General features: G+C 44.2%; 2 protein-coding genes, 1 long non-coding RNA gene and 1 other non-coding gene across 4 annotated transcripts in view; 1 reads left to right on the forward strand and 3 right to left on the reverse strand.

Annotated features, from left to right (window-relative positions):
* The window catches only part of LOC132471297 (kelch-like protein 10), a 7,867-nt gene extending 4,994 nt beyond the window's left edge, over nucleotides 1-2,873 (forward strand). The window contains exons 3-5 of the mRNA XM_060070479.1: nucleotides 1-132; nucleotides 1,019-1,168; nucleotides 1,559-2,873. The exon at nucleotides 1-132 is cut by the window's left edge and continues 480 nt beyond it. Coding sequence (XP_059926462.1) covers nucleotides 1-132; nucleotides 1,019-1,168; nucleotides 1,559-1,906 — 630 coding nt within the window. The 3' untranslated portion in view covers nucleotides 1,907-2,873. The remainder of the gene's footprint in view (nucleotides 133-1,018; nucleotides 1,169-1,558) is intronic.
* Nucleotides 2,874-3,189: 316 nt separating this feature from the next.
* Nucleotides 3,190-3,261, reverse strand: trnap-agg (transfer RNA proline (anticodon AGG)). The gene has a single exon. It is a non-coding gene; the product is annotated as a tRNA-Pro (tRNA).
* Nucleotides 3,262-3,687: 426 nt separating this feature from the next.
* On the reverse strand, nucleotides 3,688-12,692 carry LOC132470909 (uncharacterized). The gene is made up of 6 exons (XM_060069838.1): nucleotides 12,505-12,692; nucleotides 11,774-11,969; nucleotides 7,684-7,820; nucleotides 7,342-7,566; nucleotides 5,950-6,136; nucleotides 3,688-4,075 (listed from the first exon to the last, which is right to left on the reverse strand). The coding sequence occupies exons 1-6, from the start codon at nucleotides 12,586-12,588 to the stop codon at nucleotides 4,005-4,007; spliced, it is 900 nt and encodes a 299-aa protein (XP_059925821.1). The 5' UTR covers nucleotides 12,589-12,692; the 3' UTR covers nucleotides 3,688-4,004.
* LOC132471300 (uncharacterized) lies at nucleotides 4,561-5,876 on the reverse strand. The gene is made up of 2 exons (XR_009528823.1): nucleotides 5,834-5,876; nucleotides 4,561-5,344 (listed from the first exon to the last, which is right to left on the reverse strand). It is a non-coding gene; the product is annotated as an uncharacterized LOC132471300 (long non-coding RNA).
* Nucleotides 12,693-25,675: the final 12,983 nt, after the last annotated feature.

A 25,675-nucleotide genomic window follows, 5' to 3' on the forward strand; every position in this document is an offset into this window, starting at 1 on the left:
ATGGGCGGCTACGACGGCCACGAGCGGCTCAGCAGCCTGGAGCGCTACCGCCCCCACGGGAACCAGTGGACGCCGCTGGCCGCCATGAGCGAGGCCCGCAGCGACGCCAGCGCCACCACGCTCCACGGCAAGGTGAGACCGCCAGGTGAGACCGCCAGGTGAGGGCCAGGTGAGACCGCCAGGTGAGACCCAGGTGAGACCGCCAGGTGAGCCCGTCAGGTGAGACCGCCAGGTGAGACCGTCAGGTGGGACCGCCAGGTGAGACCCAGGTGAGACCACCAGGTGACCGCCAGGTGAGACCGCCAGGTGAGACCGCCAGGTGACCGCCAGGTGAGACCACCAGGTGAGGGCCAGGTGAGACCCAGGTGAGACCGCCAGGTGACCGCCAGGTGAGACCGCCAGGTGACCGCCAGGTGAGACCACCAGGTGAGGGCCAGGTGAGACCCAGGTGAGACCGCCAGGTGAGACCGCCAGGTGAGACCCAGGTGAGACCGCCAGGTGAGACCGCCAGGTGAGGGCCAGGTGAGACCGCCAGGTGAGGGAGGGGGGGGATATGTTGTGACAGAGGTGGGGGTCTTCAATGTGGTTCAAAAATACACAGGAGAATAAACACAGAAAGTTGAAGTTGAAAGCGTACATAGCAATGATATAGGACAGAAGCACCTGGTGTACGGCTGGAGGCCCCTGGTTTTCGTTTCATTGTGTATGTTGTGCAAAACTGCAATCCCAAACAAACAACCCTAACTGACTACTAACTAACCCTAACCCTAACCCTAACCCTTACCATAACCCTAACCCTAACCCTTACCCTAACCCTTCCCTAAAGGGAAACAAAACAAACCAGAACGCACTTCTAGATTAGAAGAAAGCTGAGATGAAAAGGTGCGATGAGAGCTGGAGTTTAAGGTATCAAACCAGTGTGTGTGTGTGTGTGTGTGTGTGTGTGTGTGTGTGTGTGTGTGTGTGTGTGTGTGTGTGTGCGTGCGTGCGTGTGTGTGTGTGTGTGTGCGGACCTTAGGTGTACATCTGCGGGGGGTTCAACGGCTCCGTGTGTCTGGACAGCGCAGAGTGCTACGACCCGCGGGCCGACCAGTGGACCCTCCTCCCCCCCATGGGCGGGCCCCGCAGCGGGGTGGGGGTCATGGCCTACAGGGACCAGGTCTACGCGGTCCGTTTCCATGGCAACACACCTCACGCTCTCTCACACACATGCAAATAGGTATTGGCCTAAACATTCAACGTTTTTTAAGGTTTAAGTTCATTATTGGATTGTGTGCGTCTGTCTGTCTGTCTGTCCGTCCGTCCGTCCGTCCGTCTGCCTGTCCATCCGTCCGTCCGTCCGTCTGTGTGTCTGTCTGTCTGTCTGTCTGTCTGTCTGTCTGTCTGTCTGTCTGTCTGTCTGTCTGTCTGTCTGCCTGCCTGTCTGCCCGTCCGTCCGTCCGTCCGTCCGTCCGTCCGTCCGTCCGTCCGTCCGTCCGTCCGTCCGTCCGTCCGTCCTTCTGTCCTTCTGTCCATCTGTCCCTCTGTCTGTCTGACTCTCCCCTCGTCCCCCCCCCAGCTGGGGGGCTTCGACGGCGTGGACCGCCTGCTCAGCGTGGAGGCGTTCAGCCCGGGCGCCGCCGCGTGGCGCGCGGCGCCCGCCATGCTCGGCCCGCGCAGTAACTTCGGCGTGGAGGTGCTGGAGGGCCGGCTGTACGTGGCGGGCGGCTTCAACGGCCACAGCACCTCCTTCAGCGCAGAGCGCTACGACGGCGCCACGGGGGCGTGGAGCGCCGTGCGCGACATGGCCGTGCACCGCAGCGCGCTGAGCTGCTGCGTGGTCACGGGGCTGGCCGACCTGGCCGAATACGCCTTCCCGCGTCCCCCACCGGCCCCGCCCGCACTCCCCGACCAAGACTTTGATTAAACATCAGTTCATTGAGGACTTATGTTTGACTTATTTAGTTTTTTACATTTATAAATTAGGCTACAGTTATATTTATGTAAGTATTACTTCTTCCACTAACACAAATACTCTAAGACTTAAATATGTATTATTTTTATTCTTCATCTTAGTGTTGGGCTTTTGACTTCATTACAACATTACGTTTACTTGTTTTTTATATTGAGCAATTGATAATGTTTTATTTGAAGTGTACTGCTATTACTAATTAATTTCGCTTTGGGGATGAACGAAGATGGCTTACCAATCTTATATGATATAGAGCAGGGCTATTCAACGTCCTTATCAAGTGGGCCGAAAAGGAAAACCACTGTGGGTGCATGGGCCACACAGAGTAAAACTACGTGAATGAATCGCTACAAATAAATCGTACTTAAAGTAGTGTTAACTTAATATATATAGTACTACTACATGGAATAAACTTGTCAGACACATTCCTTCCTTCTTCACTTTTAATCGTATCATTATAAAATATTTTGTTCTCACATATTTTGGACACGTATTTAGAATTAAACAATGTTGTTTGAATCATCACAAAACAGAACTACTGTACATATGAGACATTTTGAGCCAGTGAGTCAGTGAGAAAGATTGCACTGCCTTGTTTGCCTCATCCTGAGACACTCATGCAGCTTCTCATAGGTCATGGAGCAACGTGCCCTTGTTCTGATGGCATTCATATGAGGAAAGCTAGACTCAAACGTATCGGTTGAGCCAAACATTGTCAGAATAAGAGATGCCAGTTCCGGATTGTGGGGTACTGATACTGGCTAGTATCACCGGCTACACACAGAAACCTGATTTGCATTCAACTATGTTTCTCCTTTATTTTATTTATTTTTTGCATGGAACCTCTTGCGGGCCAGAAAAAAATTAAGAGGGGCCGCATTTGGCCCACGGGCCGCTAGTTGAATAGGCCTGATATAGAGTATGCCTTGTCATGTCAAGTGAACAGGAGAAGAGATGCAAAGCATTAACCCCTCTGCACACTTTTCCTCAGAAGCTGTCAGTGCTTTTTATGTTTCCTACTGATTCCTATATGTTCTTATGTTTAAATATGTAAATATTACATAGGACTGTAACATCTAAAATGTTTTGTGCCTTTGTTTCACGTTATTACGTGTGTTTACGTCTTTAGGTGTGTTCTGAATTCAAATCCAGCTGATACAGGCTACTACTAATGAGTTACCGATGACACGATGGTCAATGATAAATCGACGCAACGAATTGACCGATAATATAAATGTGGGCTCGTCCGGGATTTGAACCCGGGACCTCTCGCACCCTAAGCGAGAATCATACCCCTAGACCAACGAACCATATGCGTTATGAAGTTTTACGGACAACTCTATTCCTCATTATACTTGCAAAACTTAAACTTGGACAAATTATTATAGTCATGAATAATCGGTTATAAATTAATTAATAAATTCATTAATATTAGTCTCTATTCAACGATATAATAATTAGAAGAAAGGCAGAGACGTTTATTTTTGCAGTTTTACCAAGTTAACAAACTGCAGTCAAAACACTTTGTATCAGTAATGTTATATAATTGTTCTCCATTTGCCGGATTATTTCAAGGACGATAGACACCACTAGAGGGCAGTATGACGAAATCGTTTACCTATACAACCTATTGTTTATGAACACCTTAAACTAAGTAAACCAACCGTGTGCCAAGAATGTTCTAAACTAGGAGGTAGTCCAAATGACAAGCAAACAAAGCACACCAACAGTCAATATTGATGATCAGTTTTTTAATCGAAAACTTTAGATAAATAATTATAAAAAAAAACACAGACTGCATTGTTGTAATCAACACACAGGGAAGACCAGGAAGGAACACAGGAAGTTTACCCAACCGTGATATTATTCTGTAGCCAATCAATAAAACCAAAATAAAAATAGTAACAAGAAGTTGACCAATGGGAGGCAGGGCCCCCAGCAGGGCCAGGCGGCCATGTTGGATCGGGGGAAGATGGCGGGTGTGAGATGTTGAAGGCGGGGGTGGGGGGCCCCTCACTGAGGCCCCGGCCGACCCCTGGCCGACCCCTGGCCCTCACTGCCGGCAGCCGAAGCAGGACGGGTTAGCGCAGATGTCACAGGCGTCCCTGAAGTTCAGGACACTCACTGGGAACAGAGGACGACAGGGAGGGTGAATAAACAGACCAGACCCCCTCCTGCAGTACAGACCCCCCCTACAGACCAGACCCCCCCCTGCAGAACAGACCCCCCCCCTACAGAACAGACCCCCCCCCTGCAGTACAGACCCCCCCCCTACAGACCAGACCCCCTCCTGCAGTACAGACCCCCCCTACAGAACAGACCCCCCCCTACAGAACAGACCCCCCCCTACAGAACAGACCCCCCCTACAGTACAGACCTCCCCCTACAGTACAGACCTCCTACAGACCCCCTCCTGTCAGAGCGTCTGTACTGAGGAGGGGGTAAACAAAGCGCTCCACCACAGAGCTGCCCGCTGCCATGTCTCCATCACACTGTTTGCTCGACCTCTCGTTGGCCCCTCAGTGTTCCTGATGAGGCAATCTGTAGGAATCTGTCTCAGGGCTAGGGACTCTGGACTCCAGGGACTGCAGTGTGTGTGTGGGTGTGTGTGTGTCTGTGTGTGTGTGTGTGTGTGGGGGGGTGTGTGTGGGTGTGTCTGTGTGTGTGTGTGTGTGTGTGTGGGTGTGTCTGTGTGTGTGGGTGTGTGGGTGTGTCTGTCTGTGTGTGTGTGTGTATGGGTGTGTCTGTGTGTGTGTCTGTGTGTGTCTGTGTGTGTGGGTGTGGGTGTGTCTGTGTGTGTGTGTGTGTGTGTGTGTGTGTGTGTGTGTGTGTGTGTGTGTGTGTGTGTGTGTGTGTGTTTGTGTGGGGGTGTCTGTGTGTGTGTGTGTGTGTGTGTGTGTGTGTGTGTGTGTGTGTGTGTGTGTGTGTGTGTCTGTGTGTGTGTGTGTGTGTGTGTGTGTGTCTGTGTGTGTGTGTGTGTGTGTCTGTGTGTGTGTGTGTGTGTGTGTGTGTGTGTGTGTCTGTCTGTGTGTGTGTGTGTGTGTGTGTGTGTTTGTGTCTGTGTCCATCTCTATGAGTGTGTCGGTTTGTTTGCTATCCTAAGCTCTCTCTGATAAACTCTAACTTGAAGTTGATCTATTTCCTCTCTTTTATCCAGCAGTAACAACATGTGGTACCTGCTCCTAACTTTACTATCGGTTAAACTTCATTAGTTTCTAATAACTCTGCTCTTTTTGTGCTGTGCTTTTGAAAAAGATTTTGAAAATTTGATCCATTCATCTGTTGTATTCTGTGGTGATCAATGAAAAGTTAAGATAAATCAAAGACAAATGATAGATAAGCAAAAACTTGAAATCCAAATAATCCCCAGTCCACAGATCTATGGGGTCCCTCCTGGTCTATGGGGTCCCTCCTGGTCCCTCCTGGTCCCTCCTGGTCTATGGGGTCCCTCCTGGTCCCTCCTGGTCCCTCCTGGTCTATGGGGTCCCTCCTGGTCTATGGGGTCCCTCCTGGTCTATGGGGTCCCTCCTGGTCCCTCCTGGTCTATGGGGTCCCTCCTGGTCTATGGGGTCCCTCCTGGTCCCTCCTGGTCTATGGGGTCCCTCCTGGTCTATGGGGTCCCTCCTGGTCCCTCGGGTCCCTCCTGGTCTATGGGGTCCCTCCTGGTCCCTCCTGGTCTATGGGGTCCCTCCTGGTCTATGGGGTCCCTCCTGGTCCCTCCTGGTCTATGGGGTCCCTCCTGGTCTATGGGGTCCCTCCTGGTCCCTCGGGTCCCTCCTGGTCTATGGGGTCCCTCCTGGTCCCTCCTGGTCTATGGGGTCACTTCTGGTCCCCCCTGGTCTAAGGGGTCCCTCCTGGTCTATGGGGTCCCTCCTGGTCTACGGGGTCCCTCCTGGTCCCTCCTGGTCTATGGGGTCCCTCCTGGTCTATGGGGTCCCTCCTGGTCTATGGGGTCCCTCCTTCTTTGGGGCGTTCTTCTTTGTGGTTTTGTCTCTCACCGATTCTGGACAAGCTCATGGCCGCTCCCTTGTCCTGACACACGGGCTGGAAGACCTGGGGCAGGTTTGGGTCCTGGCAGACCATCGCCGCACTGGTCCGGCTGAGGTGTGGGGAGACCGGACCATCGAGGTCCATCAGGCCTCTCAGGGTCTCCACGGCCTGGAGGGGGAAAACCAGGTCCCCGTCCTGAGACAGAGGAACAAGCGTCATACTCTGACAGTAGACCGTATCCAGAGGACTCTGTCTGACAGTAGACCGTATCCAGAGGACTCTGTCTGACAGTAGACCGTATCCAGAGGACTCTGTCTGACAGTAGACCGTATCCAGAGGACTCTGTCTGACAGTAGACCGTAACCAGAGGACTCTGTCTGACAGTAGACCGTATCCAGAGGACTCTGTCTGACAGTAGACCGTAACCAGAGGACTCTGTCTGACAGTAGACCGTATCCAGAGGACTCTGTCTGACAGTAGACCGTATCCAGAGGACTCTGTCTGATAGTAGACCGTATCCAGAGGACTCTGTCTGACAGTAGACCGTATCCAGAGGACTCTGTCTGACAGTAGACCGTATCCAGAGGACTCTGTCTGATAGTAGACCGTATTCAGAGGCTGTATGGATCAGTTGGGTAGAGAAAGAATCTTCTAGAACATTTATTTTTATTCTAAAGCATTGAGTACAATAGTGTCGCCTGGTCCTACCAGAGTCTCATACTTCATTTCATTTGCAAAGAGAGTTAACTCACTTGAAGGCGGGTGTCTGTTAAAGTTTAAAACTAATGGATCTGCCCAGTGCCACTCTGGATCTGCCATAACCAATCGCTAACGTTTGGCCAGGAATCACGTTGCACGCTGGCTGTAAACAAACCAAACACTGTGCGATGTAGATGTCCGTCAACGAGAGCTGACTTTAACGTTATTGTTCTCAGCCACTCCCTCTGCTCGCTGATTGGACGCACAAAATTTGGACGGAGAAAACCCACTAACATACCACAGGCCCAGACCTAGTACCGAAGGGAAATTAAAATTGAGCGGAAGTACTTAAGCGGGGGGAGCCAGGCTTACAGTAGTGATCATAGAAGGTGACATTATTGCTGTATTAATAGAGCATGTGATGAATAAAAGTAACTCCCGCAAGTTAATTTATTGCAATCGGTTTGTTGAATGGCTCTCATCGTCACGTCATATAAACACACACACACACACGCACACAGTCACACGTGATTACACACAAACACACACACACACACACACACACACACACACACACACACACACACACACACACACACACACACACACACACACACACACACACACACACACCCACAGTCACACACACAGACAAACACAAACAAAGTCCCCGTCCAGCCAGGATAATATCAACAACTCACCTTCACCATGACGCCCTTGGCTCCACTCACGCTGCAAGCAGCCAGCACCAGCATCAGACTCTGCACAGCTCTCATGGTCGGCACGGTCAAGATCTCGTCAAAGGCAAACAGTGAAAGCTTGAGACTCAGGTTGCTCTGTGACGGGTCTGTCCCCTCCGGCTCCCCTCTTATAGCCTGAGGCGGCTCCGGGGAGTAGCTATGGTTCATTAACCAGCCTGACCCAACGACCCATCACGCAGGATAAGATCCTCTTTTCCCTGTTTACAATCCCCCTCCCTCATGCTATCCTCCCATCTATGACACGTCTATGAGAGACAATCAACTCTGTGATCCAATTCTTACACAGACATCGTCCATAAACCCCGGCCCCATCTCCTCTTCCTCGTCATCAGGCCCGTAGATCACTCTTCGGCCTGTCCAATAAGGGAACCTCCCTGATAGCAGTAGGTCAGCGCTGTTTGCGGAGGATAATGGCACGTCTGGGATCACACGAGTGTTGAAATCAGACTTTATGGGGTGCATTTATGTTTTGTTGTGAGCGTAGTGGCATTTTCAGACTCCCACACATCTGTTATGTTAACTCTGTTTGTTGCTGTTCTTAGAAAGATGCGATAGGGCCTAAGAATTAACATTGTGTTGGAGCTAATCAACATTAACAAAACCTCCAGCTCTTTAAAGTACAATAATAACCACCACGTTAAAGGGACCCTGCAATGTACGACATATGACATTTTGTTGCTATAATGTGAAACACTATGAACCACAAACTCATAACCGCCAAAATACAACGAATTCAGAAACACAACTTTGATCCTCTTAAGTGGATTTTTGATCTCTTAACATTTCCAGGTCAAACACGCGCAAATAGGGAGGCTGTTTAAGAGACACATTTTGTAAGATTTGTAAGATTTGTGGCTCAAGGACACAAGTGTTGCGGTGTCCTTGAGCCACAAAAAACGAAACCGCTCCTGATGTGCTTAAGGTTCCTTGCATGGTTGACACGTCCTTCTATGAATTTACTCCATGAACGAATGAAGAGATTATCTGTATGTTTTTAATCTGCTTTAAACGTGGCTGGTTAAGGGGGATTGTCTTCAATAGTTTGAGAGGGATTCATTAGCCAATGATATTGCATCGTGATGAACCAGGATGACGACTGTTGTAAGGTGGAATGGGGCGGCCACCGCGGTGTCGTTAAGTAGGCTCCTCTAGACAAGGACGAAGAGTGATGATGATGGAAGACCAGTTTATCGTAAAAGTTTGTAGACAATGACCCATGACCTGGTGCAGGAGATCTCCTCATGTGGGGGGGATGATGGCTGGTCTAACCTGTGCACATTGATTACTCAATGCACAACAGGTGTGCAGCCTTACCGGCTTCAGAGTCCAATCAGTCTGACCTGGGGCGGTGTGAGGCTGCTTAAACCAGGCATCATCATTCAACCCACTCCTCCACCCACTTCTTCCTGTCTGCCGTTGTGACATACCTACGAGTCATCCAGGCAATCTTCAACAGAGAGACCCCACGCCCCGCTACACAACCCCAACACCACAGGGGCCGGGAGGGGGAAACACGCCTCTCCTTCAGGACCCATATCCACACTTTGCATGTTTAATCTTATCTAAACAGTGAGTCAGCTAGCGGAGTGTGAACGGGCTATGTTCGAGGGACGCAGAGCTGTGGCCTCATTCTGAGCTGGCATTATGCAATACAACGATAAGAAACGACTCGGCAGCTGGGCAGCATGTTCTCTACTGATCCATTACAGACATCCTTGAGGATCTCATATTCAAGACGACCACCGTGGTGATAGTAGTTGTCCCACTGGCACAGTTCTGAGTTCATGGTTGCTGCCATGCTGGAGCCACTAGGTGGCCCCCATACTCCATGAGCTGACCTTGGTCTGGGCTCCTCTAGACGGACAGAGGATGGGGATGTTGAAAAAACCGGTGTGTGATGATGGCTGGTCTAACCTGTGCACATTGATTCCTCAATGCCTACAGGTGTGCAGCCTCACCGGCCCCAATCAGTCCGCCTCGGGCCAGGAGAGGCTGCTTAAACCAGACATCCTCCACGCTCATGCCACAGATCAGTGATGGTTTTTGTTGTTGTTTATGTTGTGTTGGTTTTCTGTGCCTTGTGCCTTTCTGTGCATGTTATGCACAGTAAGATACTGGCAATGGAGTACCAAGAAGAGATGAACGAAGCCGTCAAGGTGCTGTTGGCAAAAAGCGTTGGGTGGTTTCACGGCTCACGACGCATAGACCGCAGGATGTACTGTCCAAAACAAACAGAGGCATGCTGTGTTCGCACAGTATTACAGCGTAAGCTATAACGCTTTAGTTGGAAGTTCTGTGAATCATGTGTAAGTCTGGTCTGTGTAAAATTTGCTTTTATTGAAAAGAATGAGGTACTTGACCCATAATCACATACTTTGAATATAGGCACACATCCCAAGTATGTAACTGCGGATCGGAGGCGCGTTATATCGCACATTCAAATGATAGCATAGCACATATTTTCACATGAATCTCTTTAGTCGGTTCTTCCTCGCTCTCGTCCCATGGTTTGGTTCTCTCAGGTGCCGCCAGTTAACCAATCAAATGTAGGAACAAACAAGCGTCTCCCGCCTGCGGCTGTGGACTCGCCCACTTGTTGCTGTGGACCCTCCCACCTGGGGCTGTGGACCCTCCCACCTGGGGCTGTGGACCCTCCCACCTGGGGCTGTGGACCCTCCCACCTGCGGCTGTGGACTCTCCCACCGGCGGCTGTGGACCCGCCCACCTGGGGCTGTGGACCCTCCCACCTGGGGCTGTGGACCCTCCCACCTGGGGCTGTGGACCCTCCCACCTGCGGCTGTGGACTCTCCCACCGGCGGCTGTGGACCCGCCCACCTGGGGCTGTGGACCCTCCCACCTGGGGCTGTGGACCCTCCCACCTGGGGCTGTGGACCCTCCCACCTGCGGCTGTGGACCCTCCCACCTGCGGCTGTGGACCCGCCCACCTGCGGCTGTGGACTCTCCCACCGGCGGCTGTGGACCCTCCCACCTGCGGCTGTGGACCCTCCCACCCTCGGCTGTGGACCCTCCCACCGGGGCTGTGGACCCTCCCACCTGCGGCTGTGGACCCTCCCACCCTCAGCTGTGGACCCTCCCACCGGGGCTGTGGACCCGCCCACCTGCGGCTGTGGACCCGCCCACCTGCGGCTGTGGACCCTCCCACCTGCGACTGTGGACCCGCCCACCTGCGGCTGTGGACCCTCCCACCTGCGGCTGTGGACCCGCCCACCTGCGGCTGTGGACCCGCCCACCTGCAGGTACCCGCTAACTTGGGGCTAGTTCTGTTCTGCAGAGTATGCTACTGGTACATCCTGCAAGGCCTGGAGGGAACCGGCGGTATAGCCTTCAGTTACTATCACCTTAAATCACATGTAAGGAGCGTCGCTAACAGTTCAAAGCTACGGCAGCAGAACGGCGTTGTGGGAGCGTGTCTGCTCTGCATTAGCCTGCTCAGTTCTGCTCATTGTACTAAAGCTATCGGTGTTAAGTACAAGGCTTTGAGTCAGGGACTTCAGGGAGAACTGTGACCAGCATGGCTCGTTGCTAGGCCTTTTTCTTCATCTAAAGATCGTTGCTGTCATTAAAGAATTAACAATGTGTAATACTATATATCTTTCTTGGATAAATTGGCAGCTTGACTTCATCTTTAAATTAAAGGAAACCATTTTATATAGTGCAGTATGTATTTTTATTCAAACATTAATAAAAAAAAGTATTTTACATTAAATACGTCTTAATAGTTTGGCGAGAGAGAAATGTAGCGAACAAAAAAACTATTCAGTCTAAAATTTGACAATATAGGAACTTATCAGGAAGGAAAAGTGCTATTCATAATGCTAAGTAACAGTTCCTTGGAAGCTACCCAAATATTTGAAAAGCTTTTCTGAAGCCCAACCCTTACTTAATAACAATGCTGAAGATCCCCCATAAAAGTATATGAAAAAAAAAACAACAGCATGGAAAGATGCGGACGCAGTTCAAAACAAACAACAATTGAGTAAAGATGGCCGTCCGCTGTGCACCTCACTAGAGTTTGGGCGCGTTTGATTTAACATCCAGTGCAGGCAGCATAGGCGCAGATCTCACAGACGTCCATTGGCATCATACCTGACGATCGGAGAGAGAGCAGAAGGACAAGTCAGAAAATAAACAACTTAACCCCGAGGGGCCTGATAGTGTAGGGGATAGGGTGCTCCCTCCCTGGGATGGATACCCACACTGCCCTTCCTAAACGACATGCATCTGTAATCGTTGTTGGCAGCTTTGGAGGGAGGTGGGTACCAACACCTGTAACACTGCGATGGGTGGATGATAACTCTGAGGCCACATGGCCGTCCTTTATTAGACGGTAGGACAACAGCGTGGGACTCACTCAGGCCGAGCAGCGCGGGGGAAGCGTTGTTGTGCTGGTCGCAGAGGGCCTGGAAGGCGTTGGGGAGGGCAGGGTGTGAGCACACCAGCCAGGAGCTGGCCCTCAGTCTGGGGCTCATGCTGCCCGGTCGGCTCGGGCCCTGGGTCAGCTTCTGGAGCATCCGCACGTCCTCCAGGGAGAAGCTCAGCCCTTCCACCTGGGACACGAGAGAGAGGCGTGGAGAGGCGTCACATGGAAACCCTCAAGCAGACACTCATTCACTGGGGCCACGTGTGGCCACGTTCACATTCCATCACTCCCTTCATGATAATAGACCCATAACGCCAGTGCTTTTAAAAGCATGAATAATACGAAACACATGCTCACAAATAAATATATATATATATATATCTCCTCATATCAGTCATCATACTCAGTACTCAATACTCTGTCATCTTAGTGTTACAGACCCCGGCAGGAAAACTGTGTCCCGGTCGGTCTATTGTTAAATAAGAATGAAGGAGAGGCCTGAAGGTGGAAACAGTGTCATCATGCAGAGCACACATACGTCATCATGTAGAGCACACATACGTCATCATGTAGAGCACACGTACGTCATCATGTAGAGCACACGTACGTCATCATGTAGAGCACACGTACGTCATCATGTAGAGCACACGTACGTCATCATGTAGAGCACACGTACGTCATCATGTAGAGCACACATACGTCATCATGTAGAGCACACGTACCTGGACCTGCACGGCCTCGGAGGTCCCAGAGTTCAGGGCCAGGATCAGGAGTAGCATAGCAACAGCTGGGGCCGTGGTCGTCATGGTGATGGCTGTGGTGGAGCTGCCTCGACACTTGCTCTTCTTCTCTTGCGGGGTGGTGCGTTCAGAAGATGCTGCTCTGGATCTGTGCTCTGCCTCCCTTCACCTCCCCTGCTTTTAAACAGGACTGATGGTCACCTGACTGGTGACGTCATGAGCCCCGAGCGATCCGCGCGGCTTTCCCACGGGTTAATTAGCAGTGTTTTATTATGCCATAAAATGGAAATGATGGATGGTACTCTGACCCGTCAAAAGTTGTGTTATTATTATCATATATTTGTGAGTATAATGGGGCCATGCCTACTTCCCCCCGCCTCTGCAAGTCCACAACAGGAAGAAAGGTTAAACCCTCTGGTTAAACGATAACTTGGCCGGCTTTGTGACTGAAAGGGCGCCTGTGATAAGGCCGCGAGAGCCCGGTCACTGTCTGAAAGAGTTGCATTTCACAGCTATGGAATATCAGCGCAGCCTCGCTGCACGTTGCAATCTCAGTGACAAAAGCAGCATCCAATAATATTTTAAAATGAGTCTGCCGCACAATCTGTCATCACAGATGGTGTTGTCATCATCCAGGCAGGGCTGGGCCTTACATAACTCACTGTGTAGAGAAGTCGCTGGGAGCGGTGATTGCAGTATTCTGGTGAATCAGGGGCAAAAATAGTGATGAGCACATGGTGGGAGTGAGGGTCAGCTCAAACTGCTCCGCTACGGAGCGCGGTGAAGGACATTAAGGTTGAGGGTTAAACCGGTGCATCATCCTTCCCGTGACTCACTTCCGATTCAATAAGATTCCACCCATAAAGGAAGCAAAGTCAAGATGTTTTTGACTTTCAGTTGTTTACACAAAAAGTGGACATAATGTCCTCCAAGATTACTTTGTCGTAACTTTAAGGATGGTTTTCAATGCATTTAAGTATCTCGTTCCATTTGGCTTGCAGGCAATATCTGAAGATACGTATGCTCATTGTTTAAAGGAATTTAGGGTCAAGGTTTCTCATTGTTGCTAGTTTGAATGAAACAACCTTAGTCTTTGACATTGACGGCATTTAGCAGACGCTTTTATCCAAAGCAAAACACGACCATTCCCACACACGCATCCCAGAGGCGTAGTCAACCACGCAAGGCGACAGCCAGCTGGTCTGGAGCAGTTATGTGCCTTGCTCAGGAACACCTTGACAGTAGCTAGGAGGAGGAGGAGGATCTAGCTAGCAACCCGCGTTACCTCCTGAGATACCACCTCCACCTCTCCATCAGGAACAGCTAATAATAACAATAATATTAATAATAATAATAAATAAATTAATAATAATTGATTGAATTTATATAGCGCTTTCCTAGACACTCAAAGACGCTTTACAGTGAAGGGTGGACCTCACTAAGCACCACCAGTGTGTAGCCCCCAGTGGGGTGATGCACGGCAGCCAATCAGCGCCAGAACGCTCACCACACACCAGCTTGAGGTGGAGAGCGAGGGAATTAATGAGTCGGCCAATTACACAGGAGGATGATTAGGGGGCCAGATTGAATGAGCCTGGTTGGGCAGTTTTAGCCAGGAGCTATTGGCTGAAGGTATGATGTGGTGTAGTACCTCAGCATCAATGATGTCACTAGAAGCACTCAGTCCGGGGAAGTCTTTCCCAACACTTTGGTTCAAATCATTCGTAGTGAGAAAGGGCTTGAAGTTGATTGGGTGATTAACGCCTCCATCCTCGTGTTGTAAAAGGGACTGACCTTTGCAGCGAACAAGGTGTTGTATATCTGTCTGGATTGTTTAGTGCCTGGCAGGTATGACAAGTACACCTCCCATGGATCCATTAAGGCTGTTGTGTGCATGTTCAGCTGAATCCAAATAAGGGCTTTCCTGTGTCGCACATTTCGCTAGACTAATGGGAATTCAAACGCTGTCCATTTATTTTTGTGGGTTTGGCCGTTTTTTTTCAATCTGCATTGATAAAAAAATCAATCAAATCTTATCAAAAGGTTATTCAGTCATTTGAAATTAAAGAATGTATTGGATTAAAGCATGCTCTCATATTTAAACTGGAAAAGGACTCAGGAAAACTAAAAAAAAAGCAGACATCCAATACTTTTTTATCAATTGAATGTATATACATTTAAAACATGCAGTTCTATTTCATAAGCAGGGCACCGAGTTAATATACTCTTTAGCGTTATGTTCTACAAAGACCCGTGGTTCCTCTGTCTAGTAGAAGCCTGTAACCTGCCCCACCCCCACACTACCGGTTTGTCTCCTCAAAGTAAAGCTTCCTTTGGCACTACCTGAGTCTGACCTCTGCATCTGGGTTTACCTCCCTGCTAGCTGTGACAAAGCCATCTGGGTAGACCAGCAGAGCAGACATGGATGTGAACAAAGCTGTGACATTTAGGTCAGAGGGAATTTTTATTTTTTTCAAATACATTGGTGGGTTCTCCACAACGGGAGATATATATATATATATATATATATATATATATATATATATATATATATATATATATATATATGTATTCTTTCCATTATATATATATGGGATACATAGATATTCTCTTTATTAAATCCATGCCGCTGCGATCATAGCCATGAGACGTAAAATGTAAAAAAAAATGTCATGCATATTTTAGTCCGAAAGGTTGTTTGCACTGAATCTGGCAACACTAAAACCCAAATAAGTCTTTCTCGCCACTTTTGCAATTGTTTTACTTTCCCATATTCATTGTAAATAATATAACAAGAACTCATGATTCAGACAAATCGTTGAAGGTGTATTCCAGGTCATTCTGGTCGTTCCTAGAAGCCAGTCATGAGAGTTGATGGTTGTGGATAGTAAACTGGTCCCCGGACACACACACACCCACACACACACACCCACACACACACAATGTTTCCATTTCTAAGTAGTGTAGATCCAATCAAAATCCCACAAAATATCATTACTCACGTAAAAAAGTCATGCAAGCCTTTTTTATGTGTGTGTGTGTGTGATTGTGTGTGTGTCACACATTGTGCTTTTATAGGAAAAATGTAGGAGTAATCGATCTTTGACCGTCCATCTCAAGCTGCAGCTATATATATATTTTTACTGTTGCCACTCTGCCCTTTAAGTGCGCTGTAAGCGGGTTTGAGTGGTTATACAACAAAAAGGGTCATTTGAAGACGGCTTATAAACAGGGTAGTGTGCCTGTAGTTTAGTCTGCTTCTGCTACTGAGGAAACGTTCCCTTAACTGCTCCTCGTGTTAAGGGCCCTTACCTCTCTCTTCAGCGCCTCAAAGGTCTGAATCCTGATGTCACCCAACGTCCAGCGATGATGTCATGCTATGACGTCATGCTATGATGTCATGCTAAAATACTACGCAATAATGCAGGAGCTGAAATGTAATAGTCAAATGTTAAGCTAAAATGTAATGCTATCAAATGTAATGCTACAATTAAATGCTATAAAACTAAATGCTATAAAATGCAATGCTTAAAATAATTTGGAGGGCATCTTAAAATCCTTCTCCAAGATCAGCCATATGAGAAGGCTTGAACTGATTGGTACACTGGCCAATCAGACACAGCCTACCCTTCCTATCAGCTCAGAGGAAGACCTCCACTCACATTCCCAGGGTTGTAAACCTGGATGTCCGTCTGCTGGTCTTTATGGTCCTGGTCTCAGAGAAGAGGAAATACCTCTCCACGTACAGTGTGGATCATAACGTCATAAAGAGAGCAGCTTTATGTCCAGCTCCCACCCAGAGTTTCCCGTCTACATTCTAGGAATCAAGCCAGCGTTGGTTGACCAGTGTCCGAATAAATCCATGAAGAGTAAAGCAATAAAATAAAAAATCAGCTTCTGCTTGTTTGTTTGTTTTTCGCCTGGGCAACCCACGTCATACTACGTTATTGGGTTTGATGCCCTTTGTGGTTCCCATTCCCTCCATAATATGTTTGCATCCCCCTTTAATTATGTTATTATCCCCCTATATTCTGTTGTCCCCCTCTATTCTGTGTTCCTGTCACCCTCTATTCTGTGTTCCTGCCCCCTCTATCGTTAGTTCCCATCCCCCTTCATCATATGTTCTTGACCCCCTCTGTGGTTCCTGTCGACCAACTCCAGTAAAGAGACGAACAAAAGATATTGATCAACAGAATATTGTAGGAGCAGTACTATGAGTACTACCATCTCGGCTCTTCACCAGGACCACTGCTCGATTTTTACAAATGATCTCCCACTTGTTTGTAAAAAAGCCTGTGTGTCTATTTATGCAGATGATTCATCACTCTATATGTCTGCACACACAGTTGAGGAAATCACCTCAGCCCCCAACAAAGAGTTGCATATGGTATTCAAATGGATCTCTGATAACAAACTTGTCCTAAAAATATCTAAAACCAAGTGTGTTGCTAGTTTGCAACTGAGAAATCGAACAAGAGCATTGTATTTGCAACAAAACAAACATTAAACTCTAAACCCTTACTGAATCTGGTACTGATCAATGTTGCTGTTGAGCTAGTATAGGACACTTAGCTTCTGGGGGTAACCTTAGACTGTAAATTATCAGGTAAAGACAGATATAGAGCCCTATCTTGCATCCGGCATAATTGACTTAATCACTGGCGCATGTGTCGTTGCTAGTTTGCAACTGGCGCAGAGCGTTCTTTTCCCTCCTGCGCCACGCGTCGGTAAATTACAATATCATCCCACTGCAGACGCAAATGGGCGTTCTCGTGTTGTGGGGGTTCTCGTTTACACAGACTGGAACGCCCCCTTCTTATTCTTCGTCGCCTTTCTCGCTGAACTGTATTAAAATGTCAAAGTGTACTGCTCCGAAACCATGTAAATAGTGTTGTAAATAAACTTCCAAAGCTTTTCAAATCTTATTTGGAAAATAACTTCACATGGTGTGTCTTTTTACAATTTATTCGTTACCAGCATTCTTAGTGTTGATCAGCAGTGAAATAGTCCGCTAGACGTTGACGTCGCTTAGCAACCGAAGACGCTGGGGTTGACAAGTTACCGGACCACGACCCATGCAAGTGAACGGAGCGTTCCACGGCATTGAGAAGACCCGTGTAATAAAGGCCTATAAAATGTCTGTTTATGGCATAGATTTCTCCTCAGATTAGGCCCATAAGGGGTAGTAACACTGTCGATATTTATCCATTAAAACATAGGGGGTAACACTGTCGTTTTTATCAAATGAAAAATGAGGGGTGACACTGTCGTTTTTCTTTGGTCGTCATGAAAAAACCCATAAGGGGTAACACTGTTGTTTTTTAGTGGTCGTCATGAAAAAAAACATTAGGGGTAACACTGTTGTTTTTTTAATGGTCGTCATGAAAAAAACATAAGGGGTAACACTGTCGTTTTTTATTGGTCGTCATGAAAGAAAACATAAGGGGTAACACTGTTGTTTTTTATTGGTCGTCATGAAAAAAACATAAGGGGTAACACTGTTGTTTTTTATTGGTCATCATGGGAAAAAAACATAAGGGGTAACACTGTTGTTTTCTATTGGTCGTCATGAAAAAAAACATAAGGGGTAACACTGTTGTTTTTTATTGGTCGTCATGAAAAAAAACATAAGGGGTAACACTGTTGTTTTTTATTGGTCGTAATGAAAAAAACATAAGGGGTAACACTGTCGTTTTTTATTGGTCGTCATGAAAAAAAACATAAGGGGTAACACTGTTGTTTTATATTGGTCGTCATGAAAAAAAACATAAGGGGTAACACTGTTGTTTTTTATTGGTCGTCATGAAAAAAACATAAGGGGTAACACTGTCGTTTTTTATTGGTCGTCATGAAAAAAAACATAAGGGGTAACACTGTCGTATTTTATTGGTCGTCATGGAAAAAAAACATATAAAAAAAAAAAAAAAAGTGTCCTTGTCAAATAAATATAAGGGGTAACACTGTCATTTTTCCTCAGTCATCATGGGAAAAAAACATAAGGGGTGACACTGTTGTTTTTTATTGGTCGTCATGAAAAAAAACATAAGGGGTAACACTGTTGTTTATTATTGGTTGTCATGAAAAAAAACATAAGGGGTAACACTGTTTATTATTGGTCGTCATGAAAAAAAACACAAGGGGTAACACTGTTGTTTTTTATTGGTCATCATGAAAAAAAACATAAGGGGTAACACTGTCGTTTTTTATTGGTCGTCATGAAAAGAAACATAAGGGGTAATACTGTTGTTTTCTATTGGTCGTCATGAAAAAAAACATAAGGGGTAACACTGTTGTTTTTTATTGGTCGTCATGAAAAAAAACATAAGGGGTAACACTGTTGTTTTTTATTGGTCGTCATGAAAAAAACATGAGGGGTAACACTGTCGTTTTTTATTGGTCGTCATGAAAAAAAACATAAGGGGTATGTTTTTGTCAAATAAAATATGAGGGGTAACACTGTCGTTTTTTATTGGTCGTCATGAAAAAAAACATAAGGGGTAACACTGTTGTTTGTTATTGTTCGTCATGAAAAAAAACATGAGGGGTAACACTGTTGTTTTTTATTGGTCGTCATGAAAAAAAACATAAGGGAAAACACTGTTGTTTTTTATTGGTCGTAATGAAAAAAACATAGGGTGTAAAACTGTCGTTTTTTATTGGTCGTCATGAAAAAAAACATAAGGGGTAACACTGTTGTTTTTTATTGGTCGTCATGAAAAAAAACATAAGGGGCAACACTGTTGTTTTTTATTGGTCGTCATGAAAAAAAACAAAAGGGGTAACACTGTTGTTTTTTATTGGTCGTCCTGAAAAAAACATAAGGGGTAACACTGTCGTTTTTTATTGGTCGTCATGAAAAAAAACATAAGGGGTAACACTGTTGTTTTTTATTGGTCGTCATGAAAAAAAACATAAGGGGTAACACTGTTCTTTTTTTTGGTCGTCACGAAAAAAAACATAAGGGGTAACACTGTTGTTTTTTTTGGTCATCATGAAAAAAAACATAAGGGGTAACACTGTTGTTTTTTATTGGTCGTCATGAAAAAAAACATAAGGGGTAACACTGTTGTTTTTTATTGGTCGTCATGAAAAAAAACATAAGGGGTAACACTGTTGTTTTTTATTGGTCGTCATGAAAAAAACATGAGGGGTATCATTGTGATTTTTTATTGGTCGTCATGAAAAAAAACATAAGGGGTAACACTGTCGTTTTTTATTGGTCGTCATCAAAAAAAAACATAAGGGGTAACACTGTCGTTTTTTATTGGTCGTCATGAAAAAAAACATAAGGGGTAACACTGTTGTTTTTTATTGGTCGTAATGAAAAAAACATAAGGGGTGACACTGTTGTTTTTTATTGGTCATCATGAAAAAAAACATAAGGGGTAACACTGTCGTTTTTTATTGGTCGTCATGAAAAAAAACATAAGGGGTAACACTGTTGTTTTTTATTGGTCGTCATGAAAAAAAACATAAGGGGTAACACTGTTGTTTTTTATTGGTCGTAATGAAAAAAACATGAGGGGTAACACTGTCGTTTTTTATTGGTCGTCATGAAAAAAAACATAAGGGGTAACACTGTCGTTTTTTATTGGTCGTCATCAAAAAAAACATAAGGGGTAACACTGTTGTTTTTTATTGGTCGTCATGAAAAAAAACATAAGGGGCAACACTGTTGTTTTTTATTGGTCGTCATGAAAAAAACATAAGGGGTAACGCTTGTTTTTTATTGGTCGTCATGAAAAAAACATAAGGGGTAACACTGTCGTTTTTTATTGGTCGTCATGAAAAAAAGCATAAGGGGTAACACTGTTGTTTTTTATTGGTCGCCATGAAAAAAAACATAAGGGGTTACACTGTTGTTTTCTATTGGTCGTCATGAAAAAAAACATAAAGGGTAACACTGTTGTTTTCTATTGGTCGTCAAGAAAAAAAACATAAGGGGTAACACTGTTGTTTTTTATTGGTCGTCATGAAAAAAAACATAAGGGGTAACACTGTTGTTTTTTATTGGTCGTCATGAAAAAAAACATAAGGGGTAACACTGTTGTTTTTTATTGGTCGTCATGAAAAAGAACATAAGGGGTAACACTGTTGTCTTTGTCAAATAAAATATAAGGGGTAACACTGTCGTATTTTATTGGTCGTCATGGAAAAAAAACATATAAAAAAAAAAAAAAAGTGTCCTTGTCAAATAAATATAAGGGGTAACACTGTCGTTTTTCCTCAGTCATCATGGGAAAAAAACATAAGGGGTGACACTGTTGTTTTTGTCAAATAAAATATGAGGGGTAACACTGTCGTTTTTTATTGGTCGTCATGAAAAAAAACATAAGGGGTAACACTGTTGTTTATTATTGGTCGTCATGAAAAATACATAAGGGGTAACACTGTTTTTTTTTTATTGGTCGTCATGAAAAAGACATAAGGGGTAACACTGTTGTTTTTTATTGGTCGTCATGAAAAAAAACATAAGGGGTAACACTGTTGTTTTTTATTGGTCGTCATGAAAAAAAACAAGGGGTAACACTGTCGTTTTTTATTGGTCGTCATGAAAAAAAACATAAGGGGTAACACTGTTGTTTTAAATTGGTCGTCATGAAAAAAAACATGAGGGGTAACACTTGTTTTTTATTGGTCGTCATGAAAAAAACATAAGGGGTAACACTGTCGTTTTTTATTGGTCGTCATGAAAAAAAGCATAAGGGGTAACACTGTCGTTTTTTATTGGTCGTCATGAAAAAAAACATAAGGGGTAACACTGTTGTTTTCTATTGGTCGTCATGAAAAAAAACATGAGGGGTAACACTGTTGTTTTTTATTGGTCGTCATGAAAAAAAACATAAAGGGTAACACTGTTGTCCTTGTCAAATAAAATATAAGGGGTAACACTGGCGTCATATATAACCTCAGACATAAGTAAAATACAAATCTCAGTGGGAAGTGGAGAGTGCTGTGAGCTAACCCCCTGGAAACCGGGGTTCAAGTCCGGTTGATGTCCTCTGTTGGAATACTCATATTTCTATTTCATGCGAATTCTGAAGTCAAGTATAACCATTGTGTTGACTATATTCGGTGTCTTGATGGTGCATGGGTAAGTTCGGAGGTTAACACTCTAAACAGCTCCGGTTCGAATCCCCACAAAAACGTAGACAGAGCTACCCCTGTTCTATATTATTGGTCGTCATGGAAAAAAAACATATTTGAAAAAAAAAAAAAAAGTGTCCTTGTCAAATAAAATATAAGGGGTAACACTGTCGTTTTTCATCAGTCATCATGGGAAAAAAACATAAGGGGTAACACTGTTGTTTTTTATTGGTCGTCATGAAAAAAAACATAAGGGGTAACACTGTTGTTTTTTATTGGTCGTCATGAAAAAAAACATGAGGGGTAACACTGTTGTTTTTTATTGGTCGTCATGAAAAAAAACATAAAGGGTAACACTGTTGTCTTTGTCAAATAAAATATAAGGGGTAACACTGGCGTATTTTATTGGTCGTCATGAAAAAAACATGAGGGAAATAATAGAAATACACACATACATTTTAATGTCATGGATATCTTCTTTATTGATGATTGAATGCGGTGTATTGTCATCGCCTCAGTGGTGCAGTGGAGTGCACTCTGCCTAACCCACTGGAGACCGTGGCTCAAATTCTGTGGAAAACACAGCATCTATATTTTTTTACGTAATGCTATCATGTCTATTGCACTGTCATATATAACCTCAGACATAAGTAAATTACAAATCTCAGTGGGAAGTGGAGAGTGCTGTGAGCTAACCCCCTGGAAACCGGGGTTCAAGTCCGGTTGATGTCCTCTGTTGGAATACTCATATTTCTATTTCATGCGAATTCTGAAGTCAAGTATAACCATTGTGTTGACATTATTCGGTGTCTTGTTGGTGCATGGTTAAGTTCGGAGGTTCACACTCTAAACAGCTCCGGTTCGAATCCCCGCAAAAACGTAGACAGAGCTACCCCTGTTCTATATTATTGGTCGTCATGGAAAAAAAACATATTTGAAAAAAAAATAAAAAGTGTCCTTGTCAAATAAAATATAAGGGGTAACACTGTCGTTTTTCATCAGTCATCATGGGAAAAAAACATAAGGGGTAACACTGTTGTTTTTTATTGGTCGTCATGAAAAAAAACATAAGGGGTAACACTGTTGTTTTCTATTGGTCGTCATGAAAAAAAACATGAGGGGTAACACTGTTGTTTTTTATTGGTCGTCATGAAAAAAAACATAAAGGGTAACACTGTTGTCTTTGTCAAATAAAATATAAGGGGTAACACTGGCGTATTTTATTGGTCGTCATGAAAAAAACATGAGGGAAATAATAGAAATACACACATACATTTTAATGTCATGGATATCTTCTTTATTGATGATTGAATGCGGTGTATTGTCATCGCCTCAGTGGTGCAGTGGAGTGCACTCTGCCTAACCCACTGGAGACCGTGGCTCAAATTCTGTGGAAAACACAGCATCTATATTTTTTTACGTAATGCTATCATGTCTATTGCACTGTCATATATAACCTCAGACATAAGTAAATTACAAATCTCAGTGGGAAGTGGAGAGTGCTGTGAGCTAACCCCCTGGAAACCGGGGTTCAAGTCCGGTTGATGTCCTCTGTTGGAATACTCATATTTCTATTTCATGCGAATTCTGAAGTCAAGTATAACCATTGTGTTGACATTATTCGGTGTCTTGATGGTGCATGGTTAAGTTCGGAGGTTAACACTCTAAACAGCTCCGGTTCGAATCCCCGCAAAAACGTAGACAGAGCTACCCCTGGTCTATATTGGTCGTCATGAAAAAAAACATAAGGGGTAACACTGTTGTTTTCTACTGGTCGTCATGAAAAAAAACATAAGTGGTAACACTGTTGTTTTTTAGTGGTCGTCATGAAAAAAAACATAAGGGGTAAGTAACACTGTTGTTTTTTATTGGTCGTCATGAAAAAAACATAAGGGGTAACACTGTAGTTTTTTATTGGTTGTCATGAAAAAAAACATAAGGGGTAACACTGTTGTTTTTTATTGGTCGTCATGAAAAAAACATAAGGGGTAACACTGTCGTCTTTTATTGGTTGTCATGAAAAAAAACATAAGGGGTAACACTGTTGTTTTTTATTGGTCGCCATGAAAAAAAACATAAGGGGTAACACTGTTGTTTTCTATTGGTCATCATGAAAAAAAACATAAGGGGTAACACTGCTGTTTTTTATTGGTCGTCATGAAAAAAAACATAAGGGGTAACACTGTTGTTTTTTATTGGTCGTAATGAAAAAAACATAAGGCGTAAAACTGTTGTTTTTTATTGGTCGTCATGAAAAAAACATAAGGGGTAACACTGTTGTATTTTAATTGGTCGTCATGAAAAAAAACATAAGGGGTAACACTGTCGTTTTTTATTGGTCGTCATGAAAAAAAACATAAGGGGTAACACTGTTGTTTTTTATTGGTCGTCATCAAAAAAAACATAAGGGGTAACAATGTTGTTTTTTATTGGTCGTAATGAAAAAAACATAAGGGGTAACACTGTTGTTTTTTATTGGTCGTCATCAAAAAAAACATAAGGGGTAACACTGTTGTTTTTTATTGGTCGTCATGAAAAAAAACATAAGGGGTAACACTGTTGTTTTTTATTGGTCGTCATGAAAAAAAACATAAGGGGTAACACTGTTGTTTTTTATTGGTCGCCATGAAAAAAAACATAAGGGGTAACACTGTCGTTTTTTATTGGTCGTCATGAAAAAAAACATAAGGGGTAACACTGTCGTTTTTTAATGGTTGTCATGAAAAAAAACATATGGGGTAACACTGTTGTTTTTTATTGGTCGTCATGAAAAAAAACATAAGGGGTAACACTGTTGTTTATTATTGCTCGTCATGAAAAATACATAAGGGGCAACACTGTTGTTTTTTATTGGTCGTCATCAAAAAAAACATAAGGGGTAACACTGTCGTTTTTTATTGGTCGTCATGAAAAAAACATAAGGGGTAACACTGTCGTTTTTTATTGGTCGTCATCAAAAAAAACATAAGGGGTAACACTGTTGTTTTTTATTGGTCGTCATGAAAAAAAACATAAGGGGTAACACTGTTGTTTTTTATTGGTCGTAATGAAAAAGACATAAGGGGTAACACTGTTGTTTTTTATTGGTCGTCATGAAAAATACATAAGGGGTAACACAGTAGTTTTTTATTGGTCGTCATGAAAAAAACCGCAAGGGGTAACACTGTTGTTTTTTATTGGTCGTCATGAAAAAAAACATGAGGGGTAACACTGTTGTTTTTTATTGGTCGTCATGAAAAAGACATAAGGGGTAACACAGTCGTTTTTTATTGGTCGTCATGAAAAAAAACATAAGGGGTAACACTGTTGTTTTTTATTGGTCGTCATGAAAAAAACATAAGGGGTAACACTGTTGTTTTTTATTGGTCGTCATCAAAAAAACATAAGGCGTAAAACTGTTGTTTTTTATTGGTCGTCATGAAAAAAACATAAGGGGTAACACTGTTGTATTTTAATTGGTCGTCATGAAAAAAAACATAAGGGGTAACACTGTCGTTTTTTATTGGTCGTCATGAAAAAAAACATAAGGGGTAACACTGTTGTTTTTTATTGGTCGTCATCAAAAAAAACATAAGGGGTAACAATGTTGTTTTTTATTGGTCGTAATGAAAAAAACATAAGGGGTAACACTGTTGTTTTTTATTGGTCGTCATCAAAAAAAACATGAGGGGTAACACTGTTGTTTTTTATTGGTCGTCATGAAAAAGACATAAGGGGTAACACAGTCGTTTTTTATTGGTCGTCATGAAAAAAAACATAAGGGGTAACACTGTTGTTTTTTATTGGTCGTCATGAAAAAAACATAAGGGGTAACACTGTTGTTTTTTATTGGTCGTCATCAAAAAAAACATAAGGGGTAACACTGTTGTTTTTTATTGGTCGTCATGAAAAAAAACATAAGGGGTAACACTGTTGTTTTTTATTGGTCGTCATGAAAAAAACATAAGGGGTAACACTGTTGTTTTTTATTGGTCGTCATGAAAAAAACATAAGGGGTAACACTGTTGTTTTTTATTGGTCGTCATCAAAAAAAACATAAGGGGTAACACTGTTGTTTTTTATTGGT

This window comes from Gadus macrocephalus, chromosome 13 (assembly GCF_031168955.1).
Source record: "Gadus macrocephalus chromosome 13, ASM3116895v1".
Lineage (NCBI taxonomy): Eukaryota > Metazoa > Chordata > Actinopteri > Gadiformes > Gadidae > Gadus > Gadus macrocephalus.

Excerpts from the sequence above, each read along its gene's own strand:
- LOC132470909 (XM_060069838.1), bottom strand. The coding sequence starts at position 12,588 with ATGACGACCACGGCCCCAGCTGTTGCTATGCTACTCCTGATCCTGGCC. Across the intron at positions 7,821-11,773 it reads CCCCGCGCTGCTCGGCCTGA|ACGTGCCATTATCCTCCGCA; the intron begins GTGAGTCCCACG and ends GTGTGATCCCAG. Across the intron at positions 6,137-7,341 it reads CCAAGGGCGTCATGGTGAAG|GACGGGGACCTGGTTTTCCC; the intron begins GTGAGTTGTTGA and ends CCTCTGTCTCAG.